At 37.5% G+C, this 22,492-nt stretch overlaps 2 protein-coding genes across 6 annotated transcripts in view; both read right to left on the bottom strand.

Annotated features, from left to right (window-relative positions):
* The window catches only part of MET18 (ARM repeat superfamily protein), a 32,417-nt gene extending 27,354 nt beyond the window's left edge, over positions 1-5,063 (bottom strand). For 3 of the 5 annotated variants that reach the window (XR_003647167.2, XM_028259760.2, XM_028259761.2), the window contains exons 1-4: positions 4,851-5,063; positions 4,427-4,489; positions 4,276-4,330; positions 3,814-3,911 (exon numbers count right to left, since the gene is read on the bottom strand). Coding sequence is in view for 2 of the 5 variants with exons in the window: in XM_028259760.2 (XP_028115561.2) it covers positions 3,814-3,911; positions 4,276-4,330; positions 4,427-4,489; positions 4,851-4,922 (288 nt within the window). In the remaining 3 variants the exon portion in view is untranslated. The remainder of the gene's footprint in view (positions 1-3,813; positions 3,912-4,275; positions 4,331-4,426; positions 4,490-4,850) is intronic. The other 2 variants (XM_028259763.2, XM_082909383.1) reach the window with 1 other exon arrangement.
* A 1,109-nt stretch (positions 5,064-6,172) lies between these two features.
* LOC114313375 (uncharacterized) lies at positions 6,173-10,106 on the bottom strand. Its single transcript, XM_028259765.2, has 4 exons — positions 9,735-10,106; positions 7,789-7,899; positions 6,790-7,699; positions 6,173-6,704 (listed from the first exon to the last, which is right to left on the bottom strand). Exons 1-4 carry the CDS (start codon positions 10,050-10,052, stop codon positions 6,454-6,456), a joined length of 1,590 nt encoding a protein of 529 aa, XP_028115566.2. The 5' UTR covers positions 10,053-10,106; the 3' UTR covers positions 6,173-6,453.
* Positions 10,107-22,492: the final 12,386 nt, after the last annotated feature.

The raw sequence follows: 22,492 nt of genomic DNA, 5'->3' as shown, positions 1-22,492 counted from the left end.
CACCCTCAAACGGATGGTCAAACTGAAATTTTGAACAAATGTTTGGAGAACTACCTCAGGTGTATGTCTGGAGACTATCCTAGGCAGTGGGCTAAGTGGCTCTCTTTAGCTGAGTGGTGGTATAATACCACCTATCATGCTGCCACCAAAACTACTCCTTACTTTGCAGTCTATGGACAAGAACCTCCTGACCATACTTTTTGCCTTTCCACACTTTCTTTAGTAGCAGTTGTGGATAATTGGGTAAAAGAGAGGGCTGCTATTATCAAGACCTTAAGGGAGCATTTAACTCAGGCACAGCAGAGGATGAAACATTATGTTGATAAGGGCAGGTCTGAAAGGGAATTTGAAATTGGGGACTGGGTGTTCCTCAGGTTACAACCCTATCAGCAGACTACAGTGGCTTTGCAGAGAAATATGAAGCTATCTCCAAGGTTTTATGGACCATATCAGGTCTTGGAAAGGGTTGGTTCAGTAGCTTATAAGCTGGAGTTCCCAACAACTGCTAAAATTCACCCTGTTTTTCATGTCTCACTGCTTAAGAAGAAAATCGGGACTAATGTGTTAGCTCACACCATTCTTCCCCCAGTAGGTCTTGAGGAAACTTTGCAACTGAAACCTATGGCTGTCTTAGATAGAGGATGGTTAAGCGGGGTAATAAGGCTGTGGTTCAGTGGTTAGTCCAATGGACGAATTCTTTTCCAGAGGATGCTACCTGGGTTGATCATTCTGAGATAGAAGCAAAATATCCTCAATTTCAGCCTTGAGGTCAAGGCTATTTCTCAAGCAGCAGGGAATGTTATGTCAAGAAGGTTCTGAATTGTGGGTCAGTTGAGGAAAGTCAGTTAGGTAGTAGTTGAGAGATTAGTTAGTCAGTTACAGGAAGAGATTAGTTAGTCAATTACAGGAAATCAGTTGTGAATTAGTTAGTCAATTAGAAGTGTGAGAAGTCAGCTGTGAATTAGTTAGTCAGTTAGAAGTGTGAGGTGAAGAAGTAGTTATAAATAGTTGAGGAACTCCCATATGGGGGATAGGTGAAATTCTGAAAATAATACACAGATTCTGCACTTTCTTCCTTATGCCTCTGTTTCTTCTTCCTTAGCTATTACAAGTTGGAATTTCAATCACAAATGGAGCGCGATGAAGCTTTGTTGATTTCACAATAGTCACAGTTGCGAAACGCAGAAATCGGAGGCTGACTAGGTTTCAATTCGCGATGTGTCCTTTGTCCCCCGAAAATGGAAGTCTACTTCGCATTCAACTTCGAACAAAACTCATAACTGAGGTCGATTTAGGGTCTCGAAGAGAACCTAGGTGCTACGAACTAGAGATGAAGATCTTGGTGAGAAATCTAGGGCATTCACGATCGAAGCTCCAAACCAAGTCTGATTTCGATTCAAGATAGTAATCCCAAGTCTGATTTCGACTCAGCCAGCAAAGTCGATCTGCAGGTCGTTCGAACTCATCTGCAAACCCAGACAATATTTGCGAACTCAAATCAACCCAAGAAAACGAAACCCAGATTGTCGCGATTGGAATCAGATTGAAGTCGCACCTTAGCAATGGATCAAAATCAGATTGAAGTTGTTCTCAATTTGCCACTAGGGTTCTTGAAAGCTCAAAAACTGGAAGTTTGAATCAGGTACGTAAGTCCATGGTGTAGAATTAGATGATGAACCAATCCAATCTAACACAATTGGATCAAAACTCTAATGCTTTGATACCAAAATGATGAAGCCAATCAAGAAAGAGATTTCATTAGAGAGAGAAAATCCCAAAATGGGTACAAGAGCTCTCAAGCTCTGAAATATTCAATGTCAAAATATCATTAAACTCTCATACTAGAGAGGCCTAACCACCTATTTATAGGATAAAGACCCAGCTAACTCTAACTAACTCTTATGGTGCTAAACATAACAATTGTACTAGTTCTAACTAGATCACATTCTTAAACTAGAAAGGGATACATGTGATATGGGACAACAAGAGAGCAAGGGTGGAATGAGAGAGAATGATCCGAGTGGGAGAAAGCTAGATTTGGGAAGGGGGGAGCAATAGGAGTGTTTGGGCTCAAACCTTGAGTGGTTTAGTCCATCTCCCATACTAAAGTGATGGTGAGATGACTAACCTACATGTTCCCAACCAGAGCCTTTGGCTAGGTGAAACCCTTCACCATCTCTTTTTGTTTAGAACCTCGAAAAGCTTGGACAAGCTATTAACGCAACTATCAGTAAAAATATCTTTTAAATATTGCTAGAGGTCCTGCACTCTGGTATATTTTTTGTCAGTGATCTGGTGCAGGCGCCAGCAAAAGAACACCATCACTACTGCAGGGGAAAGTGTGACGAACATGGTCAATACAGTGAATAACTTTCAAGCTAATCATACACAACTCTTGAATGACCATCAGTGTGTGCATGATAAAGAATTGAGTCAACAGTTGCAGTCGTTTATGATCTGGATGTTACAGGAGTGGCATAGAAGATTCCCAAATGCTCCTTCTCCTTAACACTGGTTCTCCTCTCTATGATCTTTTGCAATTGCTATAATAATGTGAATTTTTTAAGACAAATAACTGTTCTATGTTAAAGTGTTGTATGGATAATTAATTATGGATTACAATTGTTAAAACAATCTCTCTCTTTTTTCTTTTTTTTTGGATAAAACTGTTAAAACAATCCTTAACTCTTGTTGATGCTAATTGTGATGCTTGTGTGTTGAACATCAATTGGCAAATAGTTGAGATTTGTTAATTACTGTGGCTATTGTCACTATTGTTAAGAATAGTTCTCTGTTTTTTATTCCTCCCATGTCCCTTCTCTCTTTTTTTTTTCTTTTTTTTTTTTTCTTTTTTTTGATGACAAAAGGGGGAGCAAGTGGTGATATTACTGCTCATTATTATTTTGGAATTGCAAATGTTGTTAATTGATGCTAAAATTGATTATTTGATCTTTGAAGATTGAAAATGTTATTGGAAAATGTTAATATGCCTAGTATGTTCTATTCGTTGTTGGAAGAAAGCTTGATTAAAGAAGAATTGCATTATTAATGGTGAGCTGCACCGTGAGCTATGAATCTCGTTTTCACTCTTTTGATTGGTATAGGCTTATAAAACTTTTTGAAAAATGAATTTTCTGAAATCCTTTAATAGTTTGTCATCATCAGAAAATGAGAGATTGTTAGCACCAAGGCTTCAAATGGTTAATTTTGATGATAACAAAACATGTTTGAAGTATTGAAAATCATCTCCCATGTTTATTGTATTAATGAAAGACACTGTGTATTCGAAATTTTATATTTCTAGCTCTTTCAAACGTTGTAGACTAAAAAATCTAATAAAAATAATAATAAATAAATAAAAGTTGGTGTTAATATTGTGCTTATTTGATTCTTTTGTAATTTAATTGGATGACAAATGTGGTGTTGAATGGAGTTTACATGTTTAACAAGTCAATTTTACATGTTTTGTCACTGGCTTTTTTTTTCTTTTCTCTCTTTCTTTGTTAGAGAACGACTTGTCCCGCTTTGTACCGTAATTTTCAGTTTTAAAGACATCTTTTTGTTGCTGATCCAAAAAAAAACTTAAAATAATAACAAAAAAACACATTCTCAAACAAATGAAGCAACAATGGTACAGGTACATGTTCTAAAGGAAATAAATAGTAGTGTGATCTAAAGAGGACAAAAGGAAATAGAAGTTATAGAGACAAAATAAAGAAAAAAAACCTAAAGCGTGAAGAAGCAATTGAGAACTAAACAGATGACCATTTCTACTTTAGTGCATAGCAGTTCATTATGTGATTGATTACTCACCAGCCTTTCTGTGAAGAATCCTATTAAGCTACGTATGGAAGCATCATCCACAGGCTTTGATGCAAGACGTCCCAGCAACTCAGCAAGAAGAAGTATACCTAGAACACAACAAGATAAAATGTGTGAAAAATCCATGTCATACAGATAGTTCACAATACATATATATATATATATTATATTGAAAATTTTTGCAATAACAACAGGAATAAAAAGCAAATAGATTTTGTCTCAGCCATCTGTCTTTTGATGAGGCTTTGGAAGGCTGGGAACAATCATGACACAATAACAAAAAATTGAACTTCAACAGCACCGTTTACATAGCAGTGTGTGTGTGTGTGTGAATAAGATTCACCGTTTACATAGCACCGTTTACATATATCCCAAATCAAACCCTTGATTCATTTTGAAATAAACAACCGAAAAATTAACGCATTTAGAAGTTAAAAACAAATAATAAAGTACCTCTTGCACGAATAATGCTGTCTGTAATAGTCAAATACATCTCCATCTCTCTAACCTATATTTTAAAGAACAATCATTCAGAGAGGTATTATTATAAAATAGTAAAAGAAAACAATGAAATTTTTTTTTAAAAAATACAAAAATAACTTACAAGTGCTTCAATAGTTAACATGTCATTCTTCAAGAGAGCAGTAATTGCATCTAAACTTGCACTCTGTAATGCAAAGGACAAACAAAGTAAGTCTCCAAACCCTCTCATACTCAAAGCATAGAAATGATAATTTTGCCTTAATTTTGAGTAAACCACTAAAAATAAACCTATGTATGAGAATAATTAAGCATTACACGAAACATAAACAACCCAAATGAATTAAAAATATAAAAAATAATAAAAATAAAGGAAAAACAAAATGCAATTGCCCTAACAAGAGAGGATTTTTTTTTCTTTTTTTGACATTCTGTTTGGTTGCTGAGAAAGCTGAAGCCATGAAAAATGAAAATTATTTGCTTTTGCTGAAATTACACGCCAACCAAACGGAGCATCAAGGAAATAAGAGTAGTAGTGAGCATTGGACCTGCTGAGAAGGAGAGCTAGAAGAGTCAACATAGGATTCTATGTGCTTAACCAAGTGAGTCGAATCGGCCATTGAATAACCAGAGGGGAGAGAGAGAGAGACAGAGAGAGAGTATGGGGTTAGGGCTTTGCTGATGTGCGAGGGTTTTGAAGTTTCCAGTGAACGGGAAACGACATAGTTTGGTTATTTATGGCCGAACCTCTATGTTTTCATTAATTTATGAAATCACCCTTTTTGTTTTATGATTTTCTTTTTTTAACCCCATACCTGTGGGCTTTTTTTAATGAAAATTAACTAACCGATCCCGCAATTATGTTTGGTTCCACTTTTTTGTGTTAATTTTTAGAATTTTATTTTTAAAAAGTGTTTTTGAAAAAGTGATTATTGTTCGGGTGTTTGCTTTTTTTTTTAATTTTATAAGTTAAATTTAAAAAAAATTCTACAAAATCAGATTCAGTGCGCTACTTAGATTTCGAGTCAACGTATAACAATCCTTCACCAATAAATAAATAAAAAATAAATAAATTGCATCACATCAAAAAATAGCACCACCAAAGAAGAAGAAGTTTGGTTTGGTCAGACGTAATAAAGAAAGCAATAGGTAATTGTTTGAGGCAAATAGGAGTCATTAGGTAATTGCTCGATTATATAAAGAATATGTAATATATTTTTTTCCCATATGCATCCAGAAATTTGAAATTTTAGATTTTTTTTTGGGGGGGGGGGGGGGGCGGTGGGCTTAACCAAACAAAAACTCTAAATTTTCCTAAAAATGGAGTTCAAAAAATGGAACCAAACATGGTATAATTTCTTAAAAATTGGTTCAAAACTGGTTTGTTTTATAAATTAGACCAAACTTGAGCATAAAATTAAACTAATCAAGCTTAATATTTGTACTTGACAGGATTAAAATTTATTTGAATTTAGTTTCATAAAAAAAATATCAAACTCAACCATTTTTTTTATTTTTTTTAAAATTTCAAACCAAGCTTTAATTCACTATTCAACTTAATTCGACTCATTTACATATCTTATTCTAAACTCAGGGCAATACATGTCAAATGATGGGATTGTCATAAAGAAACAATTTCCCTCTCAAATTGCTTTACTTAAATTTTTTTGTGACTGGTTCTTGATTTTTTGTCCATTGTATAAACATACTTGCCCGGAAAAAATAAAATTGTTGTGCCAAAAGCATGCTCTGGGTTAAAAATGGACAGCCTAAACAATATAATTTACCATAAACGTAGGATGAAAATATTGTCAGCTGATAAATTTGGATGAAAAGGTTTATAATATTTGTTTCATGCCCAAAAACTTCCTTGAAAAATAAGTTCATATAATCCTCAGAAGAAACATAGGAACACTGTTGAAGTTCTGCAGCCTTTCTTGCACCTATCTATACAAAACAGAGAGAGAGAGAGAGAGAGAGAGAGAGAGTGACACACAAAAGTTAATTCCTCTTATTTTTCCATTTTCTTTATCGGTTGCAAGTTATAACCTTCATAGTCGATGAAGTACAACAAAAATCTCCAAAGCCTCCCTCAAGCCAACAACACACCACGTAGAGTTCAAAATTTTGCCAACAACATCATGTTTATCATCACAAACTCTCAGGTAATGGAGTTGTCTCATCACAAGAAACCTCTTCCAATCTGTCAAGAAATCCTTTCAGAGCAGTCTCTTGAATAACAGAGACTTTGCTTCGTATCCCATTGCTAGTTGCTGCTTCAAACCTCGTCCACAACTCCTTCTTTAAAGTGTTCTCTCCAGGATGCTTCCCTGTTCGAAAAGTGCTTTCAGGCTCCTTCCACATGGGAGTGCTTTCAATTAGAGCAGAGAAGCCACCAGGTTCTGTCAAAAAAGATAGTAACACCCAATTAAAACTTTAAACAAAATCAAGTTCAACATGTTCTTCTGGTGAAAAGAAACATAATACCTTGATTACAAGATTTCCCGGTTAAATAATTATCACTTTGAACATCATTTCCTTTCACTACACAAGCAGTCCTTGGCAACTGATAATTGCTAGTAGCATTAGTCAATGATTTCTCATCAGGCGGTTCCATCAAAACGCAAGTTTTAGGAGGTGACATAAACCAATCCGGTGATGCTTCTACTCCTCCCTTCCTTCCATTTCCCAGTTTATGAGATGGCTGTATCCCAAATAGTTCTGGATATTTCAAAGCCAAATTCTCAGAAGCTTCACTGCTGGAGGATTCAGACACTTCTGACTCACTAAAATCTGGAATTCCAACAGGAAATGGGGTTGATTTTCGGACCCCATGATTATCTTTGTAAGATATCTCAGAAATAGGTTCGAGCAGTACACAAGACTTGGGTGGTGACATTTTCAGGCGTGGAGTCATAACAAGCACAGAGCGGTCCATTTCTGAGAACTTCAGCGGAGAATTAAACCCAGGTTCCAGAGTGCTTTCCCTTTTAGTCACAACAGAATTGGAAACTTTACTTGGGGCTGGCTTTATTGCTACATCTTCAAGCCGATCATCATTTGTAACCCCAGAAATAGAAAAACCAACAGTATTAGATGTTATCTTTCCAATTACCGATTTAGATGAGTCTTTAAGTTTGGATGAAAATGCTTTTGGTCTTGGCAGAGGTGTGAGCAGAAATAGCTGTCTACCACACTCAGTAGTACATTCAGCACGCCAAGACACTAGTGGCGAAGGAGAGACCAGAAAGTCAAGTTTGGTTTGTTCTGGACTCTGAACATTGCTTGTATCTTCATTTACAGGAGGAACAGTTCTACTCACCAAAGACTGTCCCAACTGATTCTCAGAACCAACAGAGTCACTGGAGAGTGCTTTCTTGAATCTAGGAGCCCATGGCTGCACTCAGCAAAACAAAACATCCATCACATGTGCAACAAAAGTTTGCAAATATAAATATGCTAACATTAATCAACTATAACATCAACCTTCAAAGAAGATGAGATTTCCGACAAGACTTGCGTGAAAGATTCAATTTCCTTTCTCCCCTTTTTGCTTGGTACTTTAACTTTGAATGCTTGCACAACAAGTTCATCAATCTGCAATATACACATTAATTTACACACATTTCCTACAAATTGAGGTAAATTATAACTTATTAGTTTGCCAAAAAGGGGTGGTATATATATATACATTTAGGGACTAACCATTACAGAAGCTATTTGGACGGTGTATCTTTTAAAAGGTGGTTACAAAGACTCCAACCCATGTAATCTTTTCAAAGGTGGTCCAACCCATGTGAGAGGGGCTAGTGGCTCCAGCAAGAGTAGGACATCAAAAAAAAAATATAGGACACCAAAAAGTATGTGGCAATTTGAATAAAAACTCAGATGATGATTACTAGGCATGCAAGACGGCCCCAAGCCCCTTATGTAGAGGCCTGAGCGAATGTATCCGAAGCCAGACCAACTTACCAAAATTTTGAAAAATGCCCAGCCAGGCCCTAGCCCTAGGGCCATAGGCAGGGCCTAGGCTGGCCGTTAAGAATCTGGCCTGGGGCAGAGACAGAGGGCCAAAATTTATAGATTTAAATTTAATGATTAAAAAAATGTTGTGCAAAAAGTCATGCATAACGTAAGTACACAGAATATCTACAAAATATTTCTTAGTAGCTTCCCCTAATTGTTGTTTACTGGGTTCTACAGCTGGCAGTGAGGCCAGGTCCAAGATTCTCAAATATAACCTACTTGTTCTTAAGATAACCATGTCCAACATTTCCATCATATTGGTAGTTTCTTCGCATAATGCCTCAATGGTCAGATTATTTAGTAAGTACAAACAATCAACCTAATCATGTAGTTTTTCATCATTGTCTAACTAGTGCCTTTTTTATGCTCATATGTTCCTATGCTTTCCAAATTAAGGACATGCTTCATGTCCTTAGGACTGCCATAATGACTTTTGTCACACAAAGAACTTCAATGAATCAGCGAGGAAAATCAAAACAGAAATTGTGACCATCACAATCCTTTCATCATCCAAGTGGATGATTTCATTATTTTTAGTTTATGCTTTTGATTCCTCATGCCACATGATCAGTGTTCTTTTCTTTTTCATCCTAATTAGACTAAGAAAAACATAAATAACTACAGGAAGTATGAGCTTATAATAATCATTGAACAAAATGAAACTATCATTAGCAATCATTTCAAACTTCAAAGGCCAGAGACAAACTCAACTGCTATGCCACAGTCATGTACAATCTTAGAATCACACTGATGAATAAGATAAAACACAATATATTAGTACTCTATTCTGCAGTTAGGGAGACAAAATCTACAACAATGTTCAGATTGAATTAACCAAGTACAAAATTATGGTTCCTCACCGTTTTTGGTTCAGTCAATTCCCAAAAACATAGAGAAAACTGAACACAGAACAATGCTTAACTTTCAATTCTCGATAAATATAGCCCAAGTTGCATCTTAAGGAAATTTCTATACCCAAAGTGAGATTTTCAAATCCCACATTCGATTCAAAGTAATATGTAGCTAACAGTAACCCAAATTGAAATCATCTAACAAAAGATGAGCATACACACAAAAATTCACACTACACACAAAAATTCACACTACACTACAATAACAAATAAGAAGCAACCAAGAAAAATCAAGGTGATTACTGAAATAAAAATTTGTTCTTTTTACTGAAGCATTCATTGATAGACAGACCTAGAAATGAAATGGAATGGAATGCAGAGAAATTCAAAAGAAAAAAAAAAACCTAGATCTTATCAGTGAATCAGTGCAGAAACAAAGCAGCAAAACACAACAATTTCAGACAAATCTAAGGGTTTCGATTTCCACCAAACCAATGTTCGATCAAATATGAAATTGCTATTGTGTTTCTCTCTCTAGAACCACAAATAAGTTACCTGGTGAATGAGAGAGGAGAGATCGGAATGGACGAGAAGGAGGCGATCGATGGCGTCGTTTTCGACTCGATCTTCGTTCACAGGGGCTTTCTTCTTCACAGATTTCGAGAAAGTTAAGCCATTAGAGACGTCCCTCAGTGGATTCCTCGTCGATTTTGCTTTCATTTCGTTCTTCGGCATCTTCAATCTCTTCTTCAACAACGGTACGTACACTTCACTGTCTCTCTCTCGCTCTCTCTCTCTCTCTCTCTCTCTCGGTAATCTGATTTGAATTTTTCTCCGGGCTCCGCAGGGCGGGTCAAAGTTTGATTGCACCATTTGTTGAATGAGTCGAGTGAGGGGAACCGGGCTGGACTCGGATTGTCCAAATTTCACTATAATTTTTTTTTTAACGTAAATTTTACTATACTTTGATCGTTAACTTTTTGGGTAAATTATGGTTGTGTTTGGTCATGTTTGCCAAACACATTTTTACCCATTTTAATGACTATGGCTTTTATTTTGATTTTTTAAATTATAATTTCACATTTATTTTTAAAAATTAAAGACGAGAAAATTTGGCTAACCCAGTCACTCTCTCAGACATCCGGCTGGTTGATCGGAACAGTGTTCGTTTTTTTTTGGCACGTCTTATTTTTGAGTAAATTACAAACACAACCCCTGGCATTTACTTAAATTACAACTTTAAGGTTTCTAATTTCAAAACAAATAAGTCATTTTATTAATAAATCATCAAACTAATTAACAATTTTTAATAATGTTAAAATTTTATTTCAAGTAATAATTCAAATAATTTTATTATTGTATAGTTAAACATTTAGAAATTTCACATTTTCAATTAATTTTGTTAAATAAAAAATTCTGGTAGAGAGGTATTTGTAATTTCCCAAACCACGAGAAACAATTTGTATTTTAAGCAAACCTCAAGAGTTATATTTGTAATTTACCCCTTATTTTTATATTATAATAAAAAAAAATTGAAATTTTTTTAATTTTTATATGAGTTTTGAATATAATTTTAAGTTGTGTATTTGGTTATGAGTTGTAAGTTTTTGAATCAAATAACTTTTCTAATTTCAAAAACTCAAAACTCCCTCCAAAACTCTTTTCAAAACTTATAACCAAACAAATTTTTTACACTCAAATCATAATTCCAAAATTCATAAACTCAAAATATAACTTTATTCTCAAATCATATTTAGAAAATTTTACCAAATGCTATCTATATTTTGCCCCTCCTATATTTGATCTTTTATTTTTTTTTCTTCTTCTTGAGTTTAGTCTTTCATGTTTCAAGTATTTTAGAAAAATGATTGATTTATCAAATTTAGGCTCTTCTAAATTGTCTGGATTACATAAGTCGGATGATTGACGTCACCATTGCCAATCGCAGTTGTCATCTTTGTCAACTGCGACTGTCATCCGATGTGTTCGATTGTCACCCTTATCAACTACATCTGTCATCTTTGTCATCCAGTGCATCAATCGACATCCGCTGGACGACCTCTCGGACGACCGGCATAGACAAATTCAGACAATTCGATCAAGTTAAAATTTGATAGACATAACGTTGTTATTATTATTATTATTATTATTTTTTTTAAAATGTGCTTTTGAACTAAACAATATTTTTTAAAATAATTTATTTTTTACATTCTGCTTATTTATATTTTTTTCCAAAAAAAATTATAAAAAAAATGAACAATAAAAAATATATTTTGTATTCGGTGGAGGTATTGTTGTTTTTGTTTTTTTTTTAAAAAAACATTTGTGCTTTTGAACTAAACAATATTTTTTAAATAATTTATTTTTAACATTCTGCATATTTGCATTTTTTTTGAAAACATTTTAACAAAAAATGAACAATAAAAAAAATATTTTGTGCTTTTTAAATGTGTGTGTGTGTTTGTGTGTTTTATAGAGCTTAAACTCAAGCATTTGTTAAAAGGGCAAAAATCATTTTCAATTGAATTTTACTAAGGGGTTGTTTGAGGTGTCCTAAATAAATACACTTTTTATTTTTTTGGACTAAAAAATTGAGGAAGAAAATATGAATGTTTGGGTTAATTTTTGACTTTTTATGGAAAAATATGTAATAAAAAATTGTAAAAATTGATTTGTAGGGAAAAATTAGTATTGGGAGTTGTGCAGTCGTAATTGTTAACTTTTGGTGAATAATATTAACTTTTTAATTTTTTAAGTAAGTTTTTGACTTTTTGACTTGTTTGATATATGTCAAACTTGACCTAATAGTCCAAATTGAAATTATCATTAAAAATGACAAATTCATTTAAAATCACTCCAAGACACCCCAAATAATAATAATAATAATGGGAATGCTATATCCACTGAATTTAGTCTCGTCCGAATTTGTGCATATCGGTCAACCAAAAAGTCGTTTGGCTGGTTATCCGACAAATGTCGATTAATATGTCGGTTGATAAATGTGACAGCCGCAGTTGATAAGGGTGACAATCGCAATTGACAAGAGTGGCACTGGTCATCCGATTACTCGTTCGGCTTACATAATTCGGGCGATTCGAACAAGCTCAAATTCGATGTATCAATCATTTTTATAATAATAACAATCCATGTATAATGGATTAATTGAGCAGGCTTAGAATTTGAAGAATTTAAGGGTCAAGTTTAGAATGACTATATTAATCTTGATGTTGTGTTCGAGTTGAGTTAACATATAATCTTTATATATAGTTTAGCTCAATCTAACCCTAACTCGGTTGAAGCCCCTATGCCAATTATACTTAGTACGTGATACACTTAATTAATATAAAATATAATAGTCATTAATGAAATTTGACATTCTTTTAACAATTACATTTTAACAATTAGTTTAAAATTATTAAACCATTTTTGTTTTAATGAAATTACTTTCTACAGTTAAAATAAATACGATAAATTATTTTTATATTTAAAAAAATATATAATTTCCACTCCGTGTGTGGTACAAGTTTGTTGCTAGTATATATATAGCTATATATTTAAAAAGCACAAAATATATTTTTTATTGTTCATTTTTTTTATAAATGTTTTGAAAAAAATGTAAATAGGCATAATGTTAAAAATAAATTATTTCAAAAAATATTGTTTATTGCACAAGCACAATATATATATATATATATATATAAGATTATTAAAGAAAACTAAAACGAACCAAAATAATAATTCTGTAACATTTGCACTTAAAGAATTAATGTTAAGATAATCAATATCTCATTACTCATGTATTTGCTAAATTCATATATGTGATTTACTTATTTATTTATTATAACTAATTTCAATAATAAGTATAATTTATTTTGGCTATAAAAATAAAAAAATAAAAAAATGGCAAGTTCATATTTTCAAATTCAAATACATTTTTTATAGTTTTTTTATTTTTCCAATTCAAGTAATCAAACTTTCACCCACAGGGATTCAGGCAGTTTATATCACATAAGCAAATAGTCTCATGGTAAACATGTTTTCATGGTAACATTAACACACATGCAGTATGCTAAAGCATAAAAGCTTACCTAGTACTCCAAGCCAAAACAATAGCTAGTTAGCAATCAATACATGATTCTAGTTCATGTTAAGATGGCTAATGCAACGCATGCAAAATGCAACTAGAAATAGGCTTGGCTATTCTAAGATGACATGTGAGATGCGATAATTGATACATGTATTCAACTTGGAATTGAAATACGATGCAATTAGTATGATGCGCCGAGCCCGGTGCATGCAATGTAGATAAATGATGCAAACATGCAAGCATAAGTATGCTAAATGAAAATGACCTAGAACTAACCATCAAAAGCAGGTAAGTAAAAGGGAGAAAGAAATAGAGGTTGGAAGACATGCACACATGCACGCACACTTATTACAAAATTTGCCCTCTCGACGGAGGGTTTGAATGAATAATATATGCCAACTAATTAAGTAACTAACAAGCTAATTAATTATTACATAACCAAATCAAAAACTAGTTACAACTAATTATTACAAAACTTAATTAATTAACTAATTAAATTGAAGCTAACTAACAAGTAAGCATTAAACAATGTTGCCTCGGCAAGTTGAAGAAGGTGAACATGCATGCTCGGTTCCCGTCCCGGTAAGCTCTCCGGTTACTCTTTAGAGGCTCTGTTTGCAGGGTGCCCTTGAGACCTTGCTGCTGGAACTTACCAAAACCAGTCTGGGGAGTGCATCAGTGGGCTACCGGCCATGGAGAGATGCTGCCGACTACCTGCCGGCCAAATAAAGTATACTGCCAGCCAAGGATGAGGAGGTACCGGCCATCTGTAGGACACTGCCGGCTACTGATGTGCTATGACACCAAGCTGCAACAGAGCACGAAATAGAGAAAATTGAGGGTCTCCCAAGGGTATGTATGCACTATGCCACTCCATATCACCTCAAAATATCAAGGGAGAGGCATGGTCGAATCCAAGACCATCAATCACGCATCCCGATGCATGATGGCCAAAGATCCAACTTGTGCGCATCAATATGAAATGAATGCACAAATAAACACATAAAGTCTAAAACTCTATCATGGATAATCAAGAGCGTCGGCGACCGAGAATTGAGACACGTTTCATCACTTGAAGTATGCAACGTTCCTCGTTTCTCGTGCTCGAATTAGCACTTAATCCAAACAACAATGCAATGCAAGGATGGCATACACAATGCTAATGCAATATGAACAACCTATATAGCGATCCCGATTGTCCCTTTACTGTTCTGTTGTATTCCGGACTCGGTTCCGTGAAGTTGGTAGTGGTATCCATTTTGTTGCCGTCCTTTAATTCCACTTGATTAAGTTTTAGGATGTTTTGAGCAAGGTTGTTACAGGTTGGTTAGGCCTTGGTTTCAATTCCTTGTTATCCAGTTTTTAGGCGATCCGCTCAAGCGGGTCTTCTTGTGCTCGAACGGGGATTGCACACCTCCAGTATTTCGTGTTCCTGCACAACTTCTGCAGATGTGATTTTTTACGCTCGAGCAGGTTTGTTTACGCTCGAGCGATGGCGCTCGAGCGGGTTTGGTGGCGCTCGAGCGGGTAGTACTTTCTGGGTATAAGTTATGGGAGGTGGAAATCTATGCTCGAGCGGACTGGTTTTCGCGCTCGAGCGGAAGTGCTTTATTCTTGTGTCTTGGCGCTCGAGCGGACCTTATTGCGCTCGAGCGTGTTCAGATTTTTGTTCTTGGCGCTCGAGCGTTGTGTTCTCCGCTCGAGCGGGTCATACGTATATGAGTTATCCGCTGGGTGATTTTAAATCACTTTTTGCTTTTCTTTCTCTCTCTTACTTTTTCTAAAAACCATTTTTGAGAGCCTCTCTCTCTAGAAACTCCTTTTTCTCTAGGGTTTGATCTAGTTAGAGTGTCCTCCTTCCCTTCGGCCTTTGTAAAAGTTGTGTTGATCGTCGAGGGCGTCGTTTTGATCCAAAAATCTTGGTCTTTGGAGCACTTTGGTTTTGGTCTCTTCTCCTTCTGAGCTCTAACTTCGAGGTAGGGATAACCTACTCCTCATTATGGGCTTTGTCTTTAAATTTTAGTATTTTGAGATGTTGGGGTTGGTTTGATAATTTTGTGAAAGTTTGGGACTTTTGTGTAAATTTACAAAAGTTGGGGTTTTAGCTATATAAAACCTAGATGCATGTTTGGCATAGAAAAGTGAAATTATTGCTAAAACATTAATGAAAATGGAATCTAAGGGTTGTGATGTTAATTATGAAAAATGCCCTAATTACATTGGTTAATTAATTTGCATAATTAATGATGAGGAATGAGAAATTGATTTGGAAATGTATGGAATTAAAGGGTGTAGTTGGATTATTTATCACTCACCTGGTTGAAATGTTGATTATATATCCATTGTTGCATTTATTTTCTGTATAGAAATAACTGCTCTGGGCTATCGGTGGAGGATAATCTTGATTGTTGTAGACAATGCATGATGATTAGGCAAACCGAAACTAATCACTGGAATGTGTCATTGAGTATGATGGTTGAAAAAATACATTAAAATTATGTGTTGTGTGATGATGTGTATAATTATCGTTTATATGCATTGTGTTGTGTTGGAGGAGATAGGGGATGTACTCCACGGTTTAGGGGAAGATAGGGGATGGACCTCTAAATCGGATGTTGTTGGGAGGAGATAGGGGATGGACTCCGTAGATAGAGCTCATATGCTTATCTATTAATGTGTTGACAGAGCTCATATGCTTGTCATTGGAAGTGTGATGGTGCTCTTATGCATATCTATGGAAGTGATGATATAGCTTGTATGCTTATCTGTTGATGTGTGATATAGCTAGTATGCTTATCTATTATGAAATGGGAAAGTGCTTAATATGAGTTATTGCCTCATGTGAGTTGTTTGGCCAGGTTCTGAGCCATGGTTATGAATTGAGAATTGAAAGGAATTGAAAAAAATGGATTGTAACATGGACTTGTATGTCATGAAACTGTAAAGTGTGATAAGGGAAAGTATCATTGTTGGCCATCTATCAACTGCTAATCTTTTAGTCATTGTTCATATTTGGTTTAGTGTATTTCTACTGGGCTGTGGCTCACCCTATATGGGACTATCATTTTCAGGTACAGGTAGCATGCCACCTCCAAGGACGTAGCTTGGGAGGCTAGAGGCGGGCGGACTTTTGTTGTTTTATTTCTTTGATGTATTACATGTATATTCAAGCCAAGGGCTTAATGTGTAAATGAGTTAGTACTCTTTTGTTGTAACCAAGTGTTAACTTGGAAAGCTGTAAGCCTTTAGGCATTTGCTTTTGTTGTTAACATGTAATACTTTTGGTAATGGAACTCTGATGAATAGAAGAAAGTGAAGCTTTTATATATCAATGCATGTTTATATTGATGGGTTAATGTTATTATTTTGAGGGCGTTACAACCTAGCAAGGCTAATGGCATGCATAATGCTAATGCACATGGCACACAATACGATGTAAGGCAAGCATGCAAACAACATGTAATGGAACTAGCATGCGACAACATGCGAGACAAACATGCAACAACATGCAAAGATGGAGCAAGCTGTAGACGTCCCCGAACGCCCCGGGAGGAACGAGCTCCCGTTCTGTTCATATTGGGGGTCACTACAGCTCAGGACTCTCAAATTTGTCACGGTTCTAAGTCTGAACCAAAGAGTCCAAATCCGGCAAATCGTTTTGAGAAAAACAAATTTTGAAAAGAAGTGCCAAACATGGACTGCTTTGCCAGATACAGAGTCGCCACCTAAATATTTTTTAATGGGAAATTTAGGAAACCCTGACTCGGTGCTAAAGGCCACGTGTCCGTCATCACCAAAGTTGCCTTGGCTCGGGAACTTGGGTACGATTGGGGAAGGTCACTTCGTGAGCACCCCCGCTCGCCCGATCAAAGATCGGCCTCTACTAACCATGATATCAATTTTTGAAAACTTTATATGTTCTTATTCCGGTTATTAGCCTAGGTTACTATGTGATGCGCACAGCATACAAGTATAGACTGGATCGCCTGAATTGGAACAAAACATTTCATATTCGCTTTTTGAAAATGGTTTGCTACCCGCAGGTAGGCTTGAAATATTTGATGATTTATTCCAATTTAAGTAACCCAACCTTCACCCACAGGCATTTAGGCAGTTATATCACATAAGCAATTAGCCTCATGGTAACCATGCTGTTCATGGCAGCACTCACACGCATGCAAGGATGCTAAAACATAAAGCTTACCGAGTACTCCAATCCAAAACAAAAAACTGTATTAGAAATCATGCATGACCCTAAGTATATAGAAATGCCTAATGCAACACATGCAAAATGCAACTATAGCAGGCTCGGCTATTCTAAGATGGCATATGAAATGCTACAACTATCATGTATTCAATTTGGAATTGAAAGTACAATGCAGTTAGTATGATGCGCCGAGCCCGGTGCATGCAATACAGATGAATGATGCAAACATGCTGTCATACTGTATGCTAATTTAAACATGCCCTAATCTAACCATCAAAAGCGGATAAATAAAAGGGAGAAAGACGTGGGGTTGGAAGACATACAACACACACACGCACACTTATTACAGTTGTGCCCTCGCGCAGAGGGTCTGAATAAATAATACAGTTCCAAATGAAAGAATATTACAGTCCAAATATTATACAAATTCCTAATTAATTAACGAATTAACTAAGAAAACTGTAAAAACTGGCGTGCAAGCCAGCGACTGCCTTGCTTCTGATGAATGATGCACATTTAGGCTGCCTTGCGCGGAAATCCACCGGGATGCCCCAATTAGCCTCTGTTTAGCAGTTATTCTTGAAAAGCGTGCCAAGTCCCGAAAAGTTGCTGATTCTTCATTTTGCTGCAACAGAGAGCAGGAAAGGGGCATAGCAATGTATTTTCACAAATATATGCATGCCTCGATCCTCGTGCCACCAATCACGCATACCGAGGCATGATGGCCGAGGAGTCGAAATGCACAATTCAATATAGGATGAATGCACATGAAAACACAGCTAAAACCTAACTCCATCATGGATAATCCGGAGTGTCGGTGACTGGGGAATTGAGATACATTCCGTTACTCGGAGTACGAAATGCACCCCGTTTCCCGTGCCCGGGCTAACTCCTATTCCGAACACGATGCAATATGCATGACATGCATGAAATGCAACTAAGATACAGCCTAGCATGCACAATGCTATGAAAATGAGATGTCTCGAAATGCGTGCACACAGGCACGCAAACCGAGAAAATGACAGAATGCGTTCTAAGATACAACCTAGTATGCACTATGCTGTAAAAAAGAGATGCCTCAAAATGCGTGCACACGAGCTCGCAAACCGAAAAAATGACATACGCGATCTAAGATACAACCTAGTATGCACTATGCTGTAAAAATGAGATGTCTCGAAATGCGTTCACACGGGCACGCAAACCGAGGCGATGGCATACGCAATGCAAATGATAGAGAAATATGATATGGGCTTACACTAACATGAGAGAGCCTCAGCCACACTCACATAAGAGGCCGGTAGACGAAAATGAAGTGCCTCGAAATGCGTGCACACGGGCACGCATACCGAGGCAATGGCATATGCAATGCAATGGCATGGAAAATGCAACATGGACTTATACTAACATGAGAGAGCCTCAGCCACACTCACATAAGAGGCCGGTAGACGAAAATGAAGTGCCTCGAAATGCGTGCACGCGGGCACGCAAACCGAGGCAATGGCATACGCAATGCAATATGGCTAAAATGGCATGGAAAATGCAACATGGACTTATACTAACATGAGAGAGCTTCAGCCACACTCATATAAGAGGCCGATAGACGAAAATGAAGTGCCTCGAAATGCGTGCACACCGGCACGCATACCGAGGCAATGGCATATGCAATGCAATGGCATGGAAAATGCAACATAGACTTATACTAACATGAGAGAGCCTCAGCCACACTCACATAAGAGGCCGGTAGACGAAAATGAAGTGCCTCGAAATGCGTGCACGCGGGCACGCAAATCGAGACAATGGCATACGCAATGCAATATGGCTAAAATGGCATGGAAAATGCAACATGGACTTATACTAACATGAGAGATCCTCAGCCACACTCACATAAGAGGCCGATAGACGAAAATGAAGTGCCTCGAAATGCGTGCACACGGGCACGCATACCGAGACAATGGCATATGCAATGCAATGGCATGGAAAATGCAACATGGACTTATACTAACATGAGAGAGCCTCAGCCACACTCACATAAGAGGCCGGTAGACGAAAATGAAGTGCCTCGAAATGCGTGCACGCGGGCACGCAAACCGAGGCAATGGCATACGCAATGCAATATGGCTAAAATGGCATGGAAAATGCAACATGGACTTATACTAACATGAGAGAGCCTCAGCCACACTCACATAAGAGGCCGATAGACGAAAATGAAGTGCCTCGAAATGCGTGCACACGGGCACGCATACCGAGGCAATGGCATACGCAATGCAATGGCATGGAAATGACATATGCAAACATGCTAATGGATTTTCAGCAATGAAAAGTGGGGGAAAACAGCCCCGAAATGAGGCGAAAACACACCCGATGCAGGGAATAGTCCCGAAATATGAATTTTGGCACCCGAAATGGCCTATAGCTATACCAAACATACAAAATTGGCACATACAATGAATAGACAGAAGCAAGGCAGCCCCTAAATATGCACTTTTCCAGTTTATAGCATGGCCAAACAGCAAACCAAGACAGGGCAAAACTAGCATGCAAGAAATGGCCCTAAACATGAGATTAAGAAGCAACTCACATCTGCTGTCCTCAAACAGGTTAGGGCCCTTCAACAAAGTTGAAGAGGGGTCCAAAATATGATGTTTTCCAGAACTATAAAAACCCCAAAAACAAACACAGGTATGGCTGCACTCCCATGCAAGAAAAAGGGCCAAAAGGTGGCCAAAGAGGCAAGTGGTATATGCAAAGCCCAAACTGAAAAATTCCCTTCTACAACATTGAAGAGGGACCAAAAATATGACTATTTACAGAACTGTAAAAACTCCAAAACAGTATACAAACATGCTAGAAATGCGATGCAAAATGAGGCTCAAAAGTGGCTATAACACAAAGTATGCAAAATATTCATCAAACAGCCAAAAACCCTTAATGAAACATGAATAATGGGCCAAAATAAGACTATTTTTAGTACTGTAAAAATACCAAAAACCGAAGCATGATAGGCTGCCAAATCATGCAAAAATGGGGATTAAAAGAGGGATATAACATGAAGTGTATAAAATATGCCTCAAACCATGAAAGGCCCTTAATGAAACATGAAGAATGGGCCAAAATAAGAACTTTTATAGCTCTGTAAAATGACCAAAAATGGAACCAAGATAGGCTGCCAAGTCATACAAGAAATGGGGACCAAAGATGGATATAACATGAAGTAGCACATGGAGGTCCCAAACAAGGATGAGCCCTTCTTCAATGTTGAAGAGGGGCTCAAAATAAGCCTACTTATAGTTTACCTCATGCTCCAAAACAGATCATACACAAGCTAAAAATATCATGCAAGAAAATGACATTTTAGAGGGATAATGAAGCAAGTGCAAGATAGAGGGCTCAAACAGGGTTGAGCCCTTAATGAGTCATGAAAATGAGCTCAAAAAAATGACCTTCTCAGTTTTGGTCGGAGCTCAAATATACAAGCATGTATGGCTTGCAAAAGATCCAAGAAAAGGGCCAAAAAGGGGAAATTGCAACTCACCCTTGAAGACCAATTCTTTTGTTGCTTCTTGGGCCAAATTTGTTGCCTCTTAGCTGCTGGAATTCCTCCCCTTGTTGCTGGATTGGAGTGGTGGTGGTGGTAGAGCTTGGTGGTGATGAAGGAAACAAGATGTAGGACTTGGAGTTTTCAAGGAAAATGAGAGAGATGGAGGGAGGATTATGTCTCAAGGCTTGAAGACCATTTTTTCTAACCCTTGTATGCAATGTTGCCAGCTGATTATATGGACAAAAAAGGGGGAGTAAAGGAGGGGCAAAAGGTGGGGGAAAATAGGCAAGTTTTCCCCCACAAAATATCCCCCGGATTGGGATATTTTTTGGGGGATAAAGCTATACAGCTGTAAAGTGAACAGTGTGAGGATCATGGCCGGCCAGGTATTTTTGTTTCAGGTGGCCGGCCGGCCACATCCCCTAGCCGGCCGGCTAGGGGTCAAAAGGGTCAAGTTGATTTAGTGGCCGGCCACCACATAATGGTGTCCTCCCATGTGCCCTCAACACAACCCTGTGGTTAAAAGTCCAAGAAAGTGGCTCAAGGGTGTTCAACATTGGCCCGGAAGGAGGGGTTCAAAACGGTCAAGAAACATTAGTGGCCGGCAACCAACTTTTAGGGTCCTCCCATGTGTGTACATCACAAGTATGTGGTTCAAAGTTCAAGAAAGTGGCCCCAAGGTGTTCAACATTGGCCCGGAAGGAGGGGTTCAAAAGGGTCAAGAAACATTAGTGGCCGGCCACCAACTTTTAGGGTCCTCCCATGTGTGTACATCACAAGTATGTGGTTCAAAGTTCAAGAAAGTGGCCCCAAGGTATTCAACATTAGCCCGGAAGTGTGAAAAACGGGCATCGGAGGGCGTCGGAGGATATATAACTGGTTGCTGCAACAATTACTGGCCTCCCACCCTTCTACGGCCTTCCCAGTGATAAAACAGAGGTACCTGCCAAAAAATGAACGAAAACCGTTGCAAAACGAATGTTCGGGGGCCAAAACACGCAGTTCGGGGTCCCGAAAATGGGCTGTTAGGCACCGAAAGTGGCATTCGGCCACGAAGTGGGTTTCTCAGACCCCAGTGTCCCTCAAAAGGGAGAAAATAAGATGTATGCCAAAAATTGGAGCAAATGGAGATGGTTAAGCGGTCCCGAACCGGGGCACACGGCCAACGGTCCCGAAAAACCGGAAACCGGACTCCGAAATGGGCAAAATGGCCTACGGCCACCAAATGTAGCCCATGGCCACTGAGAGATGGTTTACGGGACTTCTCCCTCCCCTCAGGAAAAGAAACAAAGAAAACCGAGCCTGGTTCGCAAACCGAGGCAAAGCACAAAAGAGGGTTCGGAAGTCCGGAGGCAGGGCTCACGGTCGCAACTCTGAAACTTCTGAACGAGCACATTATACAACATCACCAAGCGCTCAATCAGTGACGTCTGAGTCTTAAGGTCGGTCAAAAATGGGGTGTCTACACAAGCATACGACAA

The sequence above is a fragment of the Camellia sinensis genome, chromosome 15 (assembly GCF_055761805.1).
Source record: "Camellia sinensis isolate YWXY chromosome 15, ASM5576180v1, whole genome shotgun sequence".
Lineage (NCBI taxonomy): Eukaryota > Viridiplantae > Streptophyta > Magnoliopsida > Ericales > Theaceae > Camellia > Camellia sinensis.
This window is presented reverse-complemented; position numbering and strand designations above follow the sequence as displayed.

Excerpts from the sequence above, each read along its gene's own strand:
- LOC114313375 (XM_028259765.2), bottom strand. The coding sequence starts at position 10,052 with ATGGTGCAATCAAACTTTGACCCGCCCTGCGGAGCCCGGAGAAAAATT. Across the intron at positions 7,700-7,788 it reads AAATCTCATCTTCTTTGAAG|CCATGGGCTCCTAGATTCAA; the intron begins GTTGATGTTATA and ends TGCTGAGTGCAG. Across the intron at positions 6,705-6,789 it reads CGGGAAATCTTGTAATCAAG|AACCTGGTGGCTTCTCTGCT; the intron begins GTATTATGTTTC and ends CTTTTTTGACAG.